At 45.2% G+C, this 17,005-nt stretch overlaps 1 protein-coding gene across 1 annotated transcript in view; it reads left to right on the plus strand.

Moving 5' to 3' along the window:
* The window catches only part of CAPRIN2 (caprin family member 2), a 59,643-nt gene that overhangs the window by 5,330 nt on the left and 37,308 nt on the right, over positions 1-17,005 (plus strand). The window contains exons 3-9 of the mRNA XM_056845943.1: positions 2,534-2,620; positions 3,415-3,653; positions 4,459-4,541; positions 5,545-5,709; positions 6,082-6,125; positions 9,876-10,529; positions 11,855-11,968. Of these exons, the coding sequence (XP_056701921.1) occupies positions 2,534-2,620; positions 3,415-3,653; positions 4,459-4,541; positions 5,545-5,709; positions 6,082-6,125; positions 9,876-10,529; positions 11,855-11,968 (1,386 nt within the window). The remainder of the gene's footprint in view (positions 1-2,533; positions 2,621-3,414; positions 3,654-4,458; positions 4,542-5,544; positions 5,710-6,081; positions 6,126-9,875; positions 10,530-11,854; positions 11,969-17,005) is intronic.

The following is a 17,005-nucleotide window of genomic DNA, read 5'->3' on the forward strand; positions in this document are numbered from 1 at the left end:
CCCTCCAAACTTAATGAAAAGCAGGATGCAGGTTTGTGCTGCCGGTCTGACATTGAATTCCTGCTGTATTAAAATATTTATGGATTAGAATGCGAAAGTGGTTTCAACAGTGAACATTGAAACCAAGTTGAATGTTGATTGTGGCTAAGGGCTGGGTAGCTTTAATTAACTGCCGTTTAAGGTGGAGAGGCTCATGATGATGGGTTAGGGCTGGGAGCATGCACTATTGTAACTCCTTCCCTAACCATAGTGTATTGCATGTTCCCTGGCCTCAGTTACAGTTTTTCTGCTTTGTCCGAGGGAGGGTTTTCTTGTAGCGTACCTCTTGACCGTATACTTCACGCAATGTGGCCTTGCTGGTACTTGGCCTCCTGGAATTATCAGGTGGATTAACTAGCATTTTGGTGAGGATGCTCAGCGTAATGTGTCTTACTTCATCCTGACTCAGGCTTTTAGCTCTGACAGTGCTTGGCGGGAAACAGTATTTCAGTTCCAGTAATATTTATGTTGAGATCACACTTGATTGTCCCACTTCTGTACTGAATTGTTTGTGATTGTGCAAAAATGGATTTAAGACAGCAGGAAGGCTAACTGTTTTGGCATGTAATACGTGCAAATGGCAGGCTTGAGTAGATGTGCTCGTTAACAGAATAGACAATGTTATGCACAGTAATAGCTATGGGCCTGTTGGTGCAACATGCCATGCTTTGCTTACGCAGAAAGGCTTCCCCTTGATCAGTGATCTGTGCTTGTCCCGCCTCTGTCATTGTATGGTCTATACTGACACGGCAGACTCTACATAGTCAGGGAGCAAAGGGCTCATGGGTCCTTGGAGCACTTCAGAATTAAATTTCCAAGGTCCAAGAGCAAACTTAAAGTTAAATCATGTTATGCCTGGGTGGCGTGACCTTTCTGAATGATGCCTTCTGGTACAAGCTGGCTGCGTAGTTTCAGTGGGGACAAACAATACATCCTGATTTATGGCATGAGCTAAGTAACTGTGCCAGGAGTGTGGATTTAAAGCCGTTTTACCCCTCTTGAATAGATGTTGCTACGGACATGTCTTATTGCAAACTTAAAGTCTGAATCTGTCAAGGTGTCCATGACGCCTGGTCCATTTTTCTGTGATGCAGTGTTAAATCATGATGCGCCTGTTCATCAAAAGGAAACACCAATATTTCTTAAACCATATTTGGCCAAGGACTTTAAACTAGGAATTTGCACACAGAGGCGAACCCCCTGGCGGGACAGGGTGATATTATTCCAGCTTTAGACAAGATTACTATCTCTGGTATGGCTGTACTTGTGCATGTCCTGTTGGATACAAGTTAAGGTGGGCGACCCAAACCATAACCTGCTTGAGTTGCCTGGGGAACAGAAGTTAGAGGAACAAGCTGTGTAAAGCAAATGGTTCCCCTAATCTTGCATCATCACTCAACCCGAGTTGTGCACAGATGAACTAAGCTTGGATGTGCGAGTGGGTACGCTGCCATCTCACTTCTGTTCCTTCCCAAAAAGTGTAATAGGCAAAGAGCATCGTATCTGAAACGGGTAGGTTTTTCAATAGAGGTGGATATTCCATGTAAACCCAAGATATTCTTGTTAAATCTGGTGCCTAATCTAGCTAAAGATCAACTTTGTATGGTGTTACATATGATAACTGTGGCTAGAACGACCTTTGCCAGTCACTGGAAACAAAAATCAACTCCAAAGATAGAGGAATGGCTGGTTAAAGTTAAAGAAATATATGTTTTAATTAAGCTAACAGTATATCAGAAAAATAGAGATACAATAAGATTGGATATGGTATGGTCACATACAATAAGTAAAATAGAGAATTTCATAAATAAGGGTGGGAAAGAGGAATGCGTTGCGCTCAGTCAGGACGTAATGATGAATATCTAGTCCAACCCCCTGTACAATGCAGGAAACTCACAACTACCTCCCCCCACATACACCCAGTGCCCAAAAGATGGCCAAGATGCCCCCCGTCCCATAAACTGCCCAAGTTCATAGAATCAGCATTGCTGACAGATGGCCATCTAGCCTCTGCTTAAAAACCTCCAGAGAAGGAGAGTTTACCACCTCCCGAGGAAGCCTGTTCCACTGAGGAACTGCTCTGACTGTTAGAAAATTCTTCCTAATGTCTAGATGGAAACTCTTCTGATTTAATTTTAACCCGTTGGTTCTGGTCCGACCTTCTGGGGCAACAGAAAACAACTCTGCACCATCCTCTATATGACAGCCCGTCAAGTACTTGAAGATCGTTACCATATCCCCTCTCAGTCTTCTTTTCAAGCTAAACATACCCAGGTCCAGTAAGGTTTGTTTACATATATTGATTTGGACACTCCAACTATACCCCCCCAATGGTGCTGAACAGCCTACTGGGTGTAGTTGGAGTGTCCAAATCAATATATGTAAACAAACCTTACTCTCATGATACTAAGAATACAGTAGATTTCTGTAGCCTAGTGAGATGAGTAAACGTGTCTTGACCAAATCCAATATTGATACCTTCATCTATTTACAGGAAGCAGTTGAAAAGTACGATGAAGTGATGCATAACCTAGAGTTTGCTAAAGAACTTCAGAAGACATTTTCTGGGCTCAGTCAAGATGTAAGTAAACTTCATTATTGATCTTGAAATGGGTCAGTGTTGGCTTAAGCCACCACAGTATGAGTGGGAACAGGATGGACAGGCTATCTGCTATTGCCAGAATAATCACTAATATAAGAATGTCTGGACTTCTCAGGCGTGTGGGTAGGTGAAACTGGTTTTGGACTTGCCCATCTGTTAGATGTCCTCTTCTGTGTAAAGTGCTAGAATACCTGGTATGGAATTGCTTTACTTCTCTTTCATTCATGCCGTAAGACATGCCTCTTCCATTCTGTCTTGGTGTAGTGTACCCTGATGTGATCTACTTGCCAGATAGCTGTTAGTTCTAAAAATTGTATGTCTAGCTGATCATAAAGAAGAGTCTAGCTCTGAAGATTTGAGAAAATACATTATATTACACCTTCATATTGGATGAAATGTTCTTTGAAATTACTATGCCTCTCTTCCAGAGCTGTTATTTTTCACACTTGATCACATAGTACAGTCCATCGTGGTGCCAGGGTGGTATAGTGGTTAAGAGTGGACTCTAATCTGGTGAACCGGGTTGGTTTCCCCACTCCTCCACATGAAACCTGCTGGGCGACCTTGGTTCTTTCAGAACTCTGTCAACCTTACCTATCTCACAAGGTGTCTGTTGTGAGGAGGGGAAGGGAAGGCAACTGTACGCCGCTCTGAGACTCTTTAAAAGGTAGAGAAAAACGAGGTATGAAAACCAACTCTTCTTCTTCACCTACTGATCAAAGGTGTGTCATGAACTTCACTAGTCTGGACAACTTATTCTTGTATTGCTGCAGCTGCTGAAAGCACAGAGGAAGGCTCAGAGAAGGGAGAATATAATGAAGCTTGAAGCAGAGAAGAAGAAGCTCCGCACAGTGCTGCAGGCCCAGTATGTGCTGCAGAATTTCACCCAAGAAAATGTGCAGAAAGACTTCAGAGCCAGCTTGAATGGTGCAGTCTACTTGCCTTCTAAAGAACTAGACTACCTCATTAAGTTTGCAAAGCTGACATGTCCAGGACGAAGCAAGATCCTTAGGTAGGTCAAAGTAGCTTTGGCTGAACTTTAAAGAAGGCGTGTTCTAGCACTTGGCTGTATGGTGCGTTGCAAGCTGGGTTTCAGAACATTGTGAATTACTCTGCCGGCTTCAGGCTTGGTGGTGGGATCTTTTGGACAAGAAGTCCTTGGTGTTGGGGCATCCTCTTCACTCCATGCAGCTGCTGGCCGCTTGCCAGAGCCGCTAGCTCTGACTTTACTACTCACCTGAGGACTGAGCAAGCACCAGAAGTGAGGAGGGGAAGTTGCTGCCAGCCAACTTATGTGGTTCCTTTGGAGAGAGCAGGCAGCAAGGAGGAGCTGCCTGCTTTTTATTCCCTTCTCCCTCTTGGCAGTCAGTTTAGATAAACAAGCCTGCTTGGAGCTCTGAAGCATACAAATATTAGCATAAATGCTGCCCAATTAATAGAATTCGTTAGACGAATAAACCTGCATCACTATGCTTATGTCCATAGAAACAGCATATCCTTCCTGCTTTCTGAAAAAAATTGCCTGTGGAATACATTCCCCTGAAACCATTTTTTTTACCAATTATTGTATTGTAAAGCATGTCTGTCCCCCCCCCCACCCCCCAAAAAAAACACCCCTAGAAAAGGAGTTGGCATACATGTCTGAAATGTAAGTGGATAATAGGATGTTACTACTCATGGGTGGAATGATTCTGGACAATTTTTATGAGCAAAAATGGTGTACTTCGCCATTGCTATAACATCGGATCAGCCGTGTAGAGTGTGTTCTTGAACTGGTCTGAAGCCTGTTTCAAATGGCACTGTTTTTGGCTTTTAAGTGTTGAAGACCAAATGGAACAATCATCACTCTACTTCTGGGACCTGCTAGAAGGCAGTGAAAAAACAGTGGTTGGGACAACTTGTAAGTATCTGCCTGCATAAAAGCAACCTTCATGTTTTCTATGGGTATGCCATTTTGGCTTCTAACCTAATACTGCTCGAAATAAACCACTACATCACTAGGCTGGGATGACAGCTCTTATTCTGTTTAAGGAACTTATTAGCTCTTAGAAGACCTATTTCAAGTGTAGTGTTTGCTGTTGACTAATTATAGAGTCCTTTTCAGGAAAAGGAATTTACTCACCTGTAGCTATAATTGCAAGCCACAGTGATGTGTTATGTTTACATACATAATCCGGCTTAATTGTGCTATACTATTTAAGAATAAGTTAACTTGCCAAAGCTTTAGGGAATGATTTCATTTCCAATATTAGGCATCATTTTAGGAATCATTTCACTTCCAATTTCAACATCTGGTAAGATGTGGGAGAAAATTGTGGATGTATGACCCTTGAGCACGAACTGGATATAAAACCTATCTGAATTTAGCTTAGAGCAGAGCTTCCCAGACTTTTCGGGCCACCGCCCTCTTGGTTCCACAAACTCAACCCCAGTGCCCCCTACCCTATCCAACAACACAGTTGAAGGGGTCCACCTCTAGTGCCCACCTTGCACCCCCTTGCCTCTTAGTTCCCCCCCTAGATAATCCTACCGCCCCCCAGGGGGTGGTACTGCCCACTTTGGGAACCACTGCCTTAGAGCATGTTCTCATATTGGGCAGAATACCTTTCCTAGCCATGCCCTTTTCTGCGTTCTATCTAGAAGTGTGACAGTGTCAGGGCATTCATAATACAGCTGTTTCTTATGTAAATCTATGACACACTGCTGCCAGTTGCCTTTAACTTTCTAAACTTCCCTAGTGGCTCTTGCACCTTTGCTTGGCAGCACTGCCCTACTTTTTGCCACTGCTACTACAGGGAAGCTGGGGTGTTCCTGATTGGGAGGACATCAATTACGATTGCTTTTGTTGCCATTGGGGCAGAACTCTTAAACTCACCTTAACCACTGAACATACTTTTTTTCAGACAAACACCTGAAAGAGCTGTTATCTAAGCTGCTAGATTCTCGTTACTTTGAAAACATCCCTGCTCCTTGTACCGAACCAGAAAAAGAAGAACTGAAAGAAGAAATGCCTGGAAGACCTGAAAGAACAAGACAATTGTCGAAACCAGAGTCTATCAAAGAACCAGGTAGCCTTTAAAGTGAACAATGGCTGACCTCAGCATTATGGAATCCCACATGTCTCTCAGCCGTAGTACCCTGCGGCTTTCCCCACTAAACCACTACTACTCTTGAACAAATTTCAGACATTCTTGTTAAAAATCTTTGGTCATAAGCCAAAAAGTCAGAAGTGTGATACTAGGCATTTAAAGGTTGCAAAGTCCCATGAAATAGCTGCTAGGTCACCTGCCTAAAACAGAACTCTTTAGTATATTTCCTCTGTGAATGTTTAGATCTGGTCTAGTATTAGTGTTAGGAATACTTACTCTGCTCAAAAGAGTTTATGGCGTGTCTCGGCTTTGTGAATACTTGAATTGAAACTACTTCATTATTTTTCTTAGAACCTCAAATGGATTGCGCTCAGTCTGAGATACAGTCTCAAGAGGTAAGTTACTAAAGGTCTTGGTTCAACAGATGGAGTGCAAATAATGTTAAACCAGCGCAGGGCAGCGTGTTACCTTGCTGTAGTGATCCAGAAATTATAAAAGTTGCAGCAGTATTTTTTTTTCCTGAGAAATTCTACCTGTTTGTTCCATCAAAGGCAATTACTGAGTTTGGTTTCAAGTATTTATGACTTTTCAGAGTGGATGCTTTCTCCTGGGCTTTGAGGGAATTATTGGCTTTGAGGGAATTATAGGTTTCAAGGACTCATCCTTTGTGGATGTAACCATGTTTAATGCTTCCTTGGAATTATTCCTGGTCATACCATGCAAGGTAACTAAGAAGTGAAAAAACTTGCATGACTTGCTGATGAGATGATAGCAATCCATACATATAAAACTACAGGTTCTGTAGAGCTGACATAGCAAAGTGACATCTGGAATAACTTCCATGTATCTCTGGACAGACTGAATACATGTTCTGAAATGCTTAAATAGTAAGGATTCTTGTAACATGTGAGAAAGCGAGTGTCAGACTAGAATGGAAAAGGGGTTTACTCGGGCAACTTTCACCGAAGCAGGGGGAAAATGTAAATTTCCGAAATCATGGCATGTTTTTTAAGTTTGGGTGGGAAAAAAATGAAACTTATGCAATGCTTGTTGAAAACCTGAGGTTAATTCACTGCATTATACATTTAATGCTAAGTATGACTTGATACGTGAAATTGATTGGACTGTGTGCAACTTAAAGGTGTCTCTTATACCCTGCTGTCGAGTGCAGCAGCTTACAGTTCTGCCTCCTGAGGCATCTAATTATTAGTTTCTATTTTCAGTTTATCTTAATTATTAGTTTCTATTCTCAGTTTATTCCTGGTTTCCTAACTCACTATCGGTATTGTAATGAACAAGGAAGGCTTAACTCTCTGGTTTAAACCAATGTGTGGAATTCAGCATTGTCCTACAGAAATAAAGACTTGTAAAACTTAGAAAGTACCTCTCTAACACTGAATAACTAAAAGCACTTCTGCTTATGTGGAAGTTTCACCGTTGAATAGTATGTCACATAGCAAAAGACAGATACAGTGTCCTACAGTATCAGATGGAGGGGGGTATAAAAATATGTACGTCTTTAAACTCTAGCATAACGTTTTCTAATTAAAATGTCTCAGAGAGATCCATAGATTCACATTCTGAATTCTTTTTTACTTTGAGCATCGTGGTTTGCAGAAAATGAAAAGTGTTTATGAATTTGAAAGAAGCCCAGTATGCATATGCAAACGTGACTCAGGAAATAGAGGAATCTGAGTTTAAGCAGCTGGGTGGGGTGGCATGGCTTTGAGCACAGAAAAGGCCGAGCACTCTGCCTCTGCTCCTTTCCAGCTTACAGACTCCTGAGGCTGCTTTGGGCGTGCAAAACAAACCTCTGAATCTTGTACGCCTCTCAGATTGGATTGCTACTCCTAGTTTGTCTAAGGAGATAGGCATGTGCTGGACAGTTGCTTCTCTTTCAAGCCTGTGAATACAAACTAGAAAAGAGGAAGCCTTCCTGCATCAACCTACCGGCTGCTCAAATACCTAGTCAGACCAGGTCTGCCAATGGGAAGTCCTTAGACATATCTCCCACTGGCTTTGAACAGGTAAAACTTGGATCAGGCACGTACTGTGGGGGCGGTGTAACCTCCCCTCAGGGCTGGCTGCAAGTTATGGTGCCCCCTAGGACAGAGAGTGCCCAGCCCCCCCTTTCCTGTCTGCTGCCACACGCCCTTCCAACCTGCATGACCTCCCCCACCCCTACATCCTTTACCCCCAGCTCACTTAACTCATGAGCTTTCCCATTGCCGGCACCGCAAATCATGTGCCCCACACGCATGCTTTTGGCGCAGCAGGGACGGGCAGGGCATGTGGCTGAGAGCAGCACTGCAGTGTACCTTCACCTGGTGGTGCTGGGCAGCATCTGCAGGTAGGAGCGCAGGTAACACTAGGATTTGCAAGCAGGTGAGTAGGGGGAAGGATACTCTAGTTGGTGGCAGGGTGGCAGAAGCAGTGTGTGTGTGTAAAGTGCTGTCAAGTCGCAGCCGACTTATGCCGACCCCTTTTGGAGCTTTCATGGCAAGAGACGAACAGAGGTGGTTTGCCATTGCTTTCCTCTGCCAAGCAACCCTGGACTTCCTTGGTGGTCTCCCATCCAAGTACTAACCAGGGCCTACCCTGCTTAGCTTCTGACGAGACCAGGGCCGACCCTGCTTAGCGATCTGACAAGATCGGGCTAGCCTGGGCCATCCGGGTCCTGCTAAAAGCCCTGGGCCCCAGCAGCTGCCCCAGCAGCTGGGTCTGCTGACACACACTGGCCCTGGTTCCCATTGTGCTTTGTCACTTCAATCCTCTCCCCTGGGAGTCCAGGGAGAACTGGAAGGAAGGTTAACCAATCCCTTTCATTGCTCTCGTTACCTTTGCAAATGCACAGTGGAGAACATGCTTTGCTGCGGGAGGGGTAGTCCATTGCTTGGTAAGTTAGGATCCAGCAATTGTCTGTCTGCTGCTTAGTTCAATCATGCCTGCCTTTAGTGGCTAAAGATTAAGTCAAGAAAGGAATCGCCCGTGTTCTCAAAGCATTTATACTCCTTCACTGTCCATTGGACAAAGTGGAGGGCGCTAAAATATTGAGATGCTTTATAAATTAAAATTTATTTTCAGCGTTAACTGATTTATTTTCATCGTTAGACTCCACAGTAGCTAGCAACCTTAAATATGCTGGTGTATGTAAGGGAACAAGGAAGAGTCTTTTCTGACTGATTAAAGATCTGGTGGAGGAGGGTGATGTTAATGCTTGGGGTTAGGAGCCCTGTGGCGCAGAGTGGTAAGCTACAGTACTGCAGTCCAAAGCTCTGCTCACGACCTGAGTTTGATCCCTACAGAAGTTGGTTTCAGGTAGCCGGCTCAAGGTTGACTCAGCCTTCCATCCTTCCGAGGTCGGTAAAATGAGTACCCAGCTTGCTGGGGGTAAAGGGAAGATGACTGGGGAAGGCACTGGCAAACCACCCCGTAAACAAAGTCTGCCTAGAAAATGTCGGGATGTGACGTCACCCCATGGGTCAAGATTGACCCGGTGCTTACACAGGGGACCTAAAGATCTGGTGGAGGAGAGTGATATTAATGATTGGGGTTATAGCACCTCCATTTCTGATCTGGAGGGGCTGTGGCTCAGGGATAGAACTCTTACTTGGCATACAGCAGGGCCTGTGTTCAGTCCCCAGCCTGTCTGGTTTCAAAGGACGAGGTGCTGTCACAGACGTCTGCCTGAGACCTTGGAGAGCCGCTGCCAGTCTGAGTAGACAATGCTGACTTTGATGGACCCAGGGCCTGATTCAGTATAAGGCAGCCTTGCGTGTCCATGCGCCTAATAAAATCTCATTTGCTGAGATCAGTAATGCTGCTGCTTCTATCGCTGCCAGTCCTGCCAGCAACAGTAAGTGTGATCTAAACTGGGACTAGCCTGCTTAAATTTGACAGCAGAAGGCAGGTGGTTGTAAATCAATTTGCAAACAAATGATTTCAAGGAGCAAACTGTATTTTGAAGTGCAGCATTGCAGGGCAACACTTGTGTGACTCTTTATTGATCGGTTGCACTTGGCCTCCCAGGGAACTGCTGGGATTAAAGACTGCTCTTGCTGGCATGACTGCAAAATTTAGCTCAAATTGTACTAAAAAACCGGGATTGTTGCTAGTGAGCAATTAAGTTTCTTTGGTCTGTATAGTTTCTCAATAGGCGCTACTTGCCTGAAGCTGACTACTCTTCCAAGAAGTGTGAAGAACTGAAACCTTGGGAAATGGAACACAGTAAAAAGAAAGATCCTCCCAGGTCATGGGAAACACTTGTTGATATGGAGGAACAGGAGCAGAAGAGGCAAAATCAAGAATCTCTGAAGCCTTTGGGATCCCCAAGGCAGCAAGGGAAGAAGCAAGAAGTTTCGAGGCCTTGGGAAGTTAAAGAAGAAGACCACAAGCGAGAAGTTCCAAAGCCCTGGGTAGCACGGGTCAGGGATCAGCAAGATTCTCCCAAACATTGGATGAGCAAAGTTAAAGAGGAGCCAGAGCAAAAGCAGGAGTTGGCAAAAACGTGGGTTAGTCAAACAAGGGAGGAAACTGTACCGATATCGCAACCTGTAAAGCCTTGGGGGGCGTGTGTTAGAGAAGAGGCAGAGCCAAAGAAACAGAACCCTGGAAAGCCATGGGTAGCACACATTGGGGAAGAGATGGAACCAAAAACACAGTCCCCAAAGACTTGGGTCACCCCTGAGGGGCCCCAGGCAACACAGCCTCTACAGAATTCTCCAAAGGCCTGGGGAGCCACAAATCCTGTGCCAAAGGAGCAGCCTGTGCCAAAAAAGCCTGATTTGGAACCGAAAGAAGTGAGTGGGTATAAGCAGTAGTATTCTATGAAAATGTAGAGTGCCTAAGTAACCAGGCAATTCTCCCAGTTTTTATTTATTTAAAACATTTTTATGCTGCCTTTCTAGATAATCAGGGTTCCCAGGGCAGCAAATGCCAAAACATTAAAATGTTTGAACAATAAATATACAGTTAAAAATTAAATTAAACACATAACACATCTGGCATTGAACCATAGAAGATAGTAAAGGCTGATCTGTACTGTGGGCACTCCTTGAAGCATTATCGAGGGGGGAGATGGACATCTACCTTCAGACTGAAAATAAAGCTGCAGAATAAAGGCTGGTTGGCTCTGGTTCTGCAATAATAAACCCCAAGACTTCCAGTTATCAGGGTGTAAATGGTTCTCAGTTACCAGAACTTTGTTCAAGGGCCTTTTTTTATCAGCACCTTATTTTAAGGGTGGGTGGACAGAGTCTGAAAAAATAATTTCTACATTTTGAAAACCAGATTGGGGGACCTCCAGTTGGGACCTCCAGTGGGTAGGTATTTTCCCCTGTTCCAACCGGGGTACTGCTGTAGTCAAACTCTTATGTACTCACAGTGGAGAAGAGATGAAGTGGAGAGAAGCTAGTCTGCCACAGTACAGAGGTGCTTAATAAGTTAGAGAGATTAGCCACCTCTTAACAAAGGTCTTCCAACCCTGACTTCACTGATGAAAAATACTCAGTTGCTTTGAATGCACCTTCAAATTTGGGGCAGTTCTGGCTTTGTATATTAGATTTTTTTTTTTGCTGTTAAGATTCTGTAATTCAGCAAGAAGACCTCATCAATAATGGTTGGTTCTCTGAGTCCCAAACATTACATTGGGGTTCCCCCCCCCCAAAAGGGAAGCTGTGTTACGTCTAACTTCCATGGCATTTGGGACTGGACAGGCAAGCTGTAGATGTAGTGACATGCAGTGCCAGAGACTGGATCTCTTGGTATGCCTACCCTCTACATGTAATCTGGTAAAACATCTTTCCCCCCCAATATTTTCCTTAGAGACGAGAACGCAAATTGAAGCCTGAATGCGACATGAACCAAGTGGGTAAAGTAAAATATCACTGGGTGTGATGAGGTTGCCCAAAGTAAGCTAATCTGGTAGCACTTCTGCAACTCTCTCCACTGGTGTGTTTTCCTAAAAATTAGTACAGTTTTCTCACTGGTGACGGTCTTTACGTAGCCAGTAAGCAGCAGCATCAGGACATTTTCACACTGGAGGTACAAATGCTTCAGATAAAACTTTGGCTTCCGAGGCTTGCCGGGGTCGTGTTCTAATGAATGGAATTCTTGTTTTGTGTAGGATGGAAAAAATGATGGAGTCAGTGGACAAGGTGATGCTGTAAGGAAAAAAGAGAGCCTTCAGTCAGTTGGGGAATCCTGTAAACTACCTAGGAGCATTCCGAGCATCATGCAGGTGTGCTAGTCAGATCATTATTGAAGCAGTCAGTAAACGTTTTATTTATTTTATTTATTGTTCATACTTCTAGCCCACCCTCCCCCCAGCCAAGGGTGGGCTCAGGGCGGGTTACAACATTAAAATTTACAATATAATGATAAAACATATAAAACCATTCCATTAATTATAAAACGATGGTTGTCATATGTATAAAGAGCCCACTGTCGCAGATGAAAGCCAACCATAAAATAACAGCTTAAAACTTGGTTGGCTATCCACCTCCAATAAGTTGGTTATAGACTAAGAAGGGGTGGGGAGTAGGGAGGCCAGCACTGATCTCACCTGTGGCTGTCCTCAACCATAGGCCTGGCGGAATAGCTCTGTCTTACAGGCCCTGCAGAATTCTTTCAGGTCCCGCAGGGCCTGGTGATACTAGGCAGAGCATTCCACCAGGCCGGAGCCAGGGCAGAAAAGGCCCTGGCCCTGGTCGAGGACAGCCACACACTCCTCGGACCGGGGACCACCAACAAGTTATCAGCAGAGCGTAATGCTCTTCGGGGGGGGGGGTATGCCAAGAGAGGCAGTCCTGAAGATATGAGGGTCCCAGACTGGGTAAGGCTTTAAAGGTTAAAACCAGCACCTTAAACCTGATCCTGGAGCCAGTGCGGTTGTTGGAGCGCTGGCTGTATATGGTCTCGGGGCGAGGCCCCAGTGGGGAGCCTCGCCACCACATTTTGTACCAGCTAGAGCCTCCAGGTCAGTCTTAAGGGCAGCCCTACGTATTTTATTTAGAACATTTAATCTTACATCTAAGCTGCTGGAACAGTTTCTTCTTGGTTTCTCCCCCCCCCCTTCAGAGAGGGCAAGCGATGTCACAGAAGAGGGTGTTAACTTCAGCTGCCTTTTTGGATGGCTGTGACGTTGAGGCGACTAGAACTCAGGCATTAATTTCAAATTTCTTTTCTGTTTTATTTGCTGGTGGTTTGAACTATGTTTTAAGTTGCTTCCTTTCTCAAGCTGCAGGGGTGGTCTAAGTATCCTGTTTAAAAAAAATACTATAGAGGAATATTGTATAGTCCGGAGTCATTTTAAACAACTTTCTGGTACTTTTAGAAAGCATTTTGATCCTTAGGGAAAGAACGCTAAGTTGTAACAAGTAATATATCAAAATGTTTATGGTCAAAAACATTAATTTTAAAACATTTGTTGCAATTTGAGTAACCTATCATGCCAAACCTGTCATGCTTTGAAGGGTTCGGTGACTTGTTTAGGTGCTTAGAGGTCTACCCCTACTAACAGCAGAGGGGCCATGGCTCAGTGGCTGAGTGTTGGCTTTGCATGTGTTGTGCCTGGGTAACCATACCTGCATCACAGGTATAATATATACCGTATTTTTTGCTCCATAGGACACACCTGACCATAAGATGCACCTAGTTTTTAGAGGAGGAAAACAAGAAAAAATCTTGTTTTCCTCCTCTAAAAGCTTGTCTTATGGAGTGAATGCTTGCACGTCGGGACGACACGAGCCAGCGTTCCCCGCCCCGATGGCCAGCTGGGAGGTGGGCGGGGCCGCACAGAGCTGCGCGTGCTCGTTGGGATGGCGCGAGCCGGTTTTCCCCGCCCCGACGGCCAGCTGGGAGGCGGGCGAAGCTGCACAGAGCCACACGTTTGCGTCGGGACGGCGCGAGCCAGCGTTCCCCGCCTGGACGGCCAGCTGGGAGGCGGGCCGCACAGAGCCGGCTGGGCGCATGCGCGTCGGGACGGCGTGAGCCGGCTCTGCGCTCCGCCCGCCTCCCAGCTGGCCGTCAGGGCGGGGAATGCCAGCTCGCGCTGCCCCGACTCGCATGCGCGGCTGTGCGGCCCCGCCCGCCTCCCAGCTGGCCGTCGGGGCGGGGAACGCCGGCTCGCGCTGCCCCTACTCGCATGCGCGGCTCTGTGCGGCTCCACCCGTCTCCCAGCTGGCCGTCGGGGCGGGGAAGGCTGGCTCGCGCCGTCCCGACGCGCACGCACCCAGCCAGCATTCACTCCATAAGACGCACAGACATTTCCCCTCACTTTTGAGGAGGAAAAAAGTGCGTCTTATGGAGCGAAAATTACGGTACATGCATGAGCTCCTTAGGAGCATAACCCAAAGGAGCAGCTTCCCAATGGCCCCTGCTTTCCAAGCATGCACACACATTCCAATGTCTGATAACGGAAGGCTCTGACAGCCTTCCCTCCCCCCATCCCTCCCCTCCTTTAAGTTTTGTTTCTCCCTGCAAGGGAACAATAGAGTTCTATTCATTATTGTAGCAATGGTCAGGTAGGCGCTGTCAAAACTAACGACGTTGCATTGACAAGCTATCATAGAATGTTATTGGAATTTCAAATGTCTATAAAACCTCTTGCATTGCCCTCCCTCGGTGTGACAGGATTGCAGAGCTCATAGTCTGTATCCTGGCTCACCCGGTTATGATTCCTTGATCAATAAAGCAAGCCGTAAGCTCAAACCCAGCCTCTTGCCCTCATTACTCCATAGGACTCTACGTTAATGGGGGGCCACTTCACATGCAGGTTTGATCCCTGGCATGTCTGATTGCAAGGATTAGTAGGTGGCGTGGAAGACACTCACCAGAGACCTCAGAGAGATGGTGCTGGTCAGAATAGAAAATGTCAACCTTCATAGGTCAGTGGTCTGTCTGATGTGTAACGATCAGTATCTTGCAATTGAAAGACGTCTGTCTATAGAAGTCTTATCAGAGGTGGGGAACGTCAGGCCCGCGGGCCGTTTAAGGGCCCACGAAATCATTTGGTCTGGCCCTTTGTGGGTCCTGACAGATCTCTAGCTCAGAAGGATCTAAGACTGGTGATCCGCCCCCTCCCGTGGACAGGATTAGCCTCTATTCAAGGTGTACGTGAGTTTTTTTGCCAAGAAAAGGAAACTCCCTTCCCCCCGAGTGCGCCATCAGTTGGATGCCTGCCTGCTTGCCTGGGGGGGGGGGAGTCAACTGGGGCAGCTGCCTGCTTGGGGCTCGGTCGGCTAATTTTTAAGTTGATAATTTTGTATGGCCCGCGAATGATGTTATAAATATCCAAATGGCCCTTGGCGGAAAAAAGGTTCCCTACCCCATCTTAATTGCTCTTTTATGTGGGGTTGCAGCAAGATGGACTTTGAGCTTAAGTGGAGGTCCTTAAAAGTCTCAAAGGTGAGAGTGCCAAGTGACTACATTGAATTTAATGTTGGGTCTTGGAACTGCTTTTGCAAGGTGCAGGAATAAAGTCCTGCCACTGAGGCATACCTGCTTACAATTTGAACAGAGCCTGTCTGTCCAGCTGCTTTGAGAGTCTGAGAACATTCTGATGTGACAGTTCTGTTGAGGAATTCTATTTCTGGATGATCTTTTGTCTAGACATAAACTAGGTCCAGGGGGGGAAAAGTCCCTCAGGTCTGTTATATAAAATCCTGGTAGCAGTTGTTCTAGTGGTACTGGACTTGTTCCTGGTTACTAAAATAAATAAACAAATAACTTGGTTGGGCCCAAGTGCACACCTTTACACATAAATGGGAGAGATCTCTGTATAAAGTGGGGGAGTGAAATTGGAAGGGCTGAATAAATCTCCCCAACTCCTTAAAAAAAAAATCTTTAAAAAAAAACCCTCATCACATCTTGTGGCAGTGAGTTCTGAACCCAGCTGGTTAGAAAAGCACCAAGTGGGAGGGGCTGCAGAGGACATCAGTGTTGAAGAGGGACATGGCTCAGCAGCCTTAATTCTGACTCTCTGGCACTTTCAGGTTAAACCCACACACCCCTCTTTGCATGTGAACGTGACAGGATCTCATTTTAAAGAAGACGGTTGGCCGCAGTTGCATCTTGGGTCTCGATAGATCTGACTTTTGTCTGAATTGACTGCTGCTTTGAAAAGCAAGCTCTTGATAGTGATCTGTGGTAGAAGTGTATATTAGTGTTTGGATTTGGAGTGTCCTTGGAAAAGAGGCCTTGAATTATGAATAGATAATTTCCAGAAATTTTGAAGCCATGGAAAAAACTTGCTTTTCCCCAGCTTTTGAGGGAAACATAAGAAAATATTCTGAAAGTATTTTCAGTATCTAAACTAATGTTACTACTCTAAGAATATACGTCATGTGTAACTTGAAGCAATTGTTTAGTTTATTTTTTTAAAAAATACTTTCCAGTGTTAGAATGGAAACAAGAAGATGCTTAAGCATGCATTGTTTTGGTTTGTGCGTGTTGGGGGGAAAATAGAGGGGGGCATTAACTAGAAAAAAATGAATGCTGTAATTAAAGAGTTCTCATGAAGGGTTCATACATCGAGTATTATCTAGAAACAGGGCAGAAACATGCAACCCTTGCTTATTGGACGTAACTGTTAGTGCACACGCCACAAGCAATTGCGCTTTCAAATTATTTCCGACTTTCTGAAAGAACTAGTGTCTGTTTCAAGTCTAGCAAATCATCGAAGTAAGGGTGCAGTCAGTAAATCTGGATATTGACAAACTGTAAATGAACTTAAATTCTGTACTATCCTTATAGTGTGGCCAAAATTACACACATGACCAGTTTTCAACAAAACCCTTCCATGACATTTTCCCTGATTGCTTCTGAAAGAACAGTAGCTTCTGAATACTTACTTTTGTCTGACTAGAGATCTAGGGCTGGGGCTCAGTAGTCAAGTATATGCTTTGCATGCAGAATGTTATAGGTTCAGCCCCCCGCATCTCCCGTTCAAGGGGCTTGGTAGCAGCTTGCAGGAGAGAGCTTTCTCTCCTCCCCCCCAAGACTTTGGATTGTTGTTGCCTGTCAGAGGTGATAGAACAAAGGAACGAACAGGAACCAATGATCTGTAAAAGGCAGCTTCCTGTGGTCATCTGAAGAGCTGCATGGGTTGAAAAACAGTTTGCTGCTCACATAGTGGTTACTTTATTTATTTAATGCGCATTTCCAAGAGGGGACCAGTGTCTTTCACTTGCTGCAGAAGGTGGAAGAAGCTGTAGTAGGCAAGATTTGAGGGTGCTTAGTGTCTGCTTAGGAACTGAAGTTGCCATAGCAGGGATGA

Source organism: Euleptes europaea, chromosome 3, assembly GCF_029931775.1.
Source record: "Euleptes europaea isolate rEulEur1 chromosome 3, rEulEur1.hap1, whole genome shotgun sequence".
Classification (NCBI taxonomy): Eukaryota; Metazoa; Chordata; class Lepidosauria; order Squamata; family Sphaerodactylidae; genus Euleptes; species Euleptes europaea.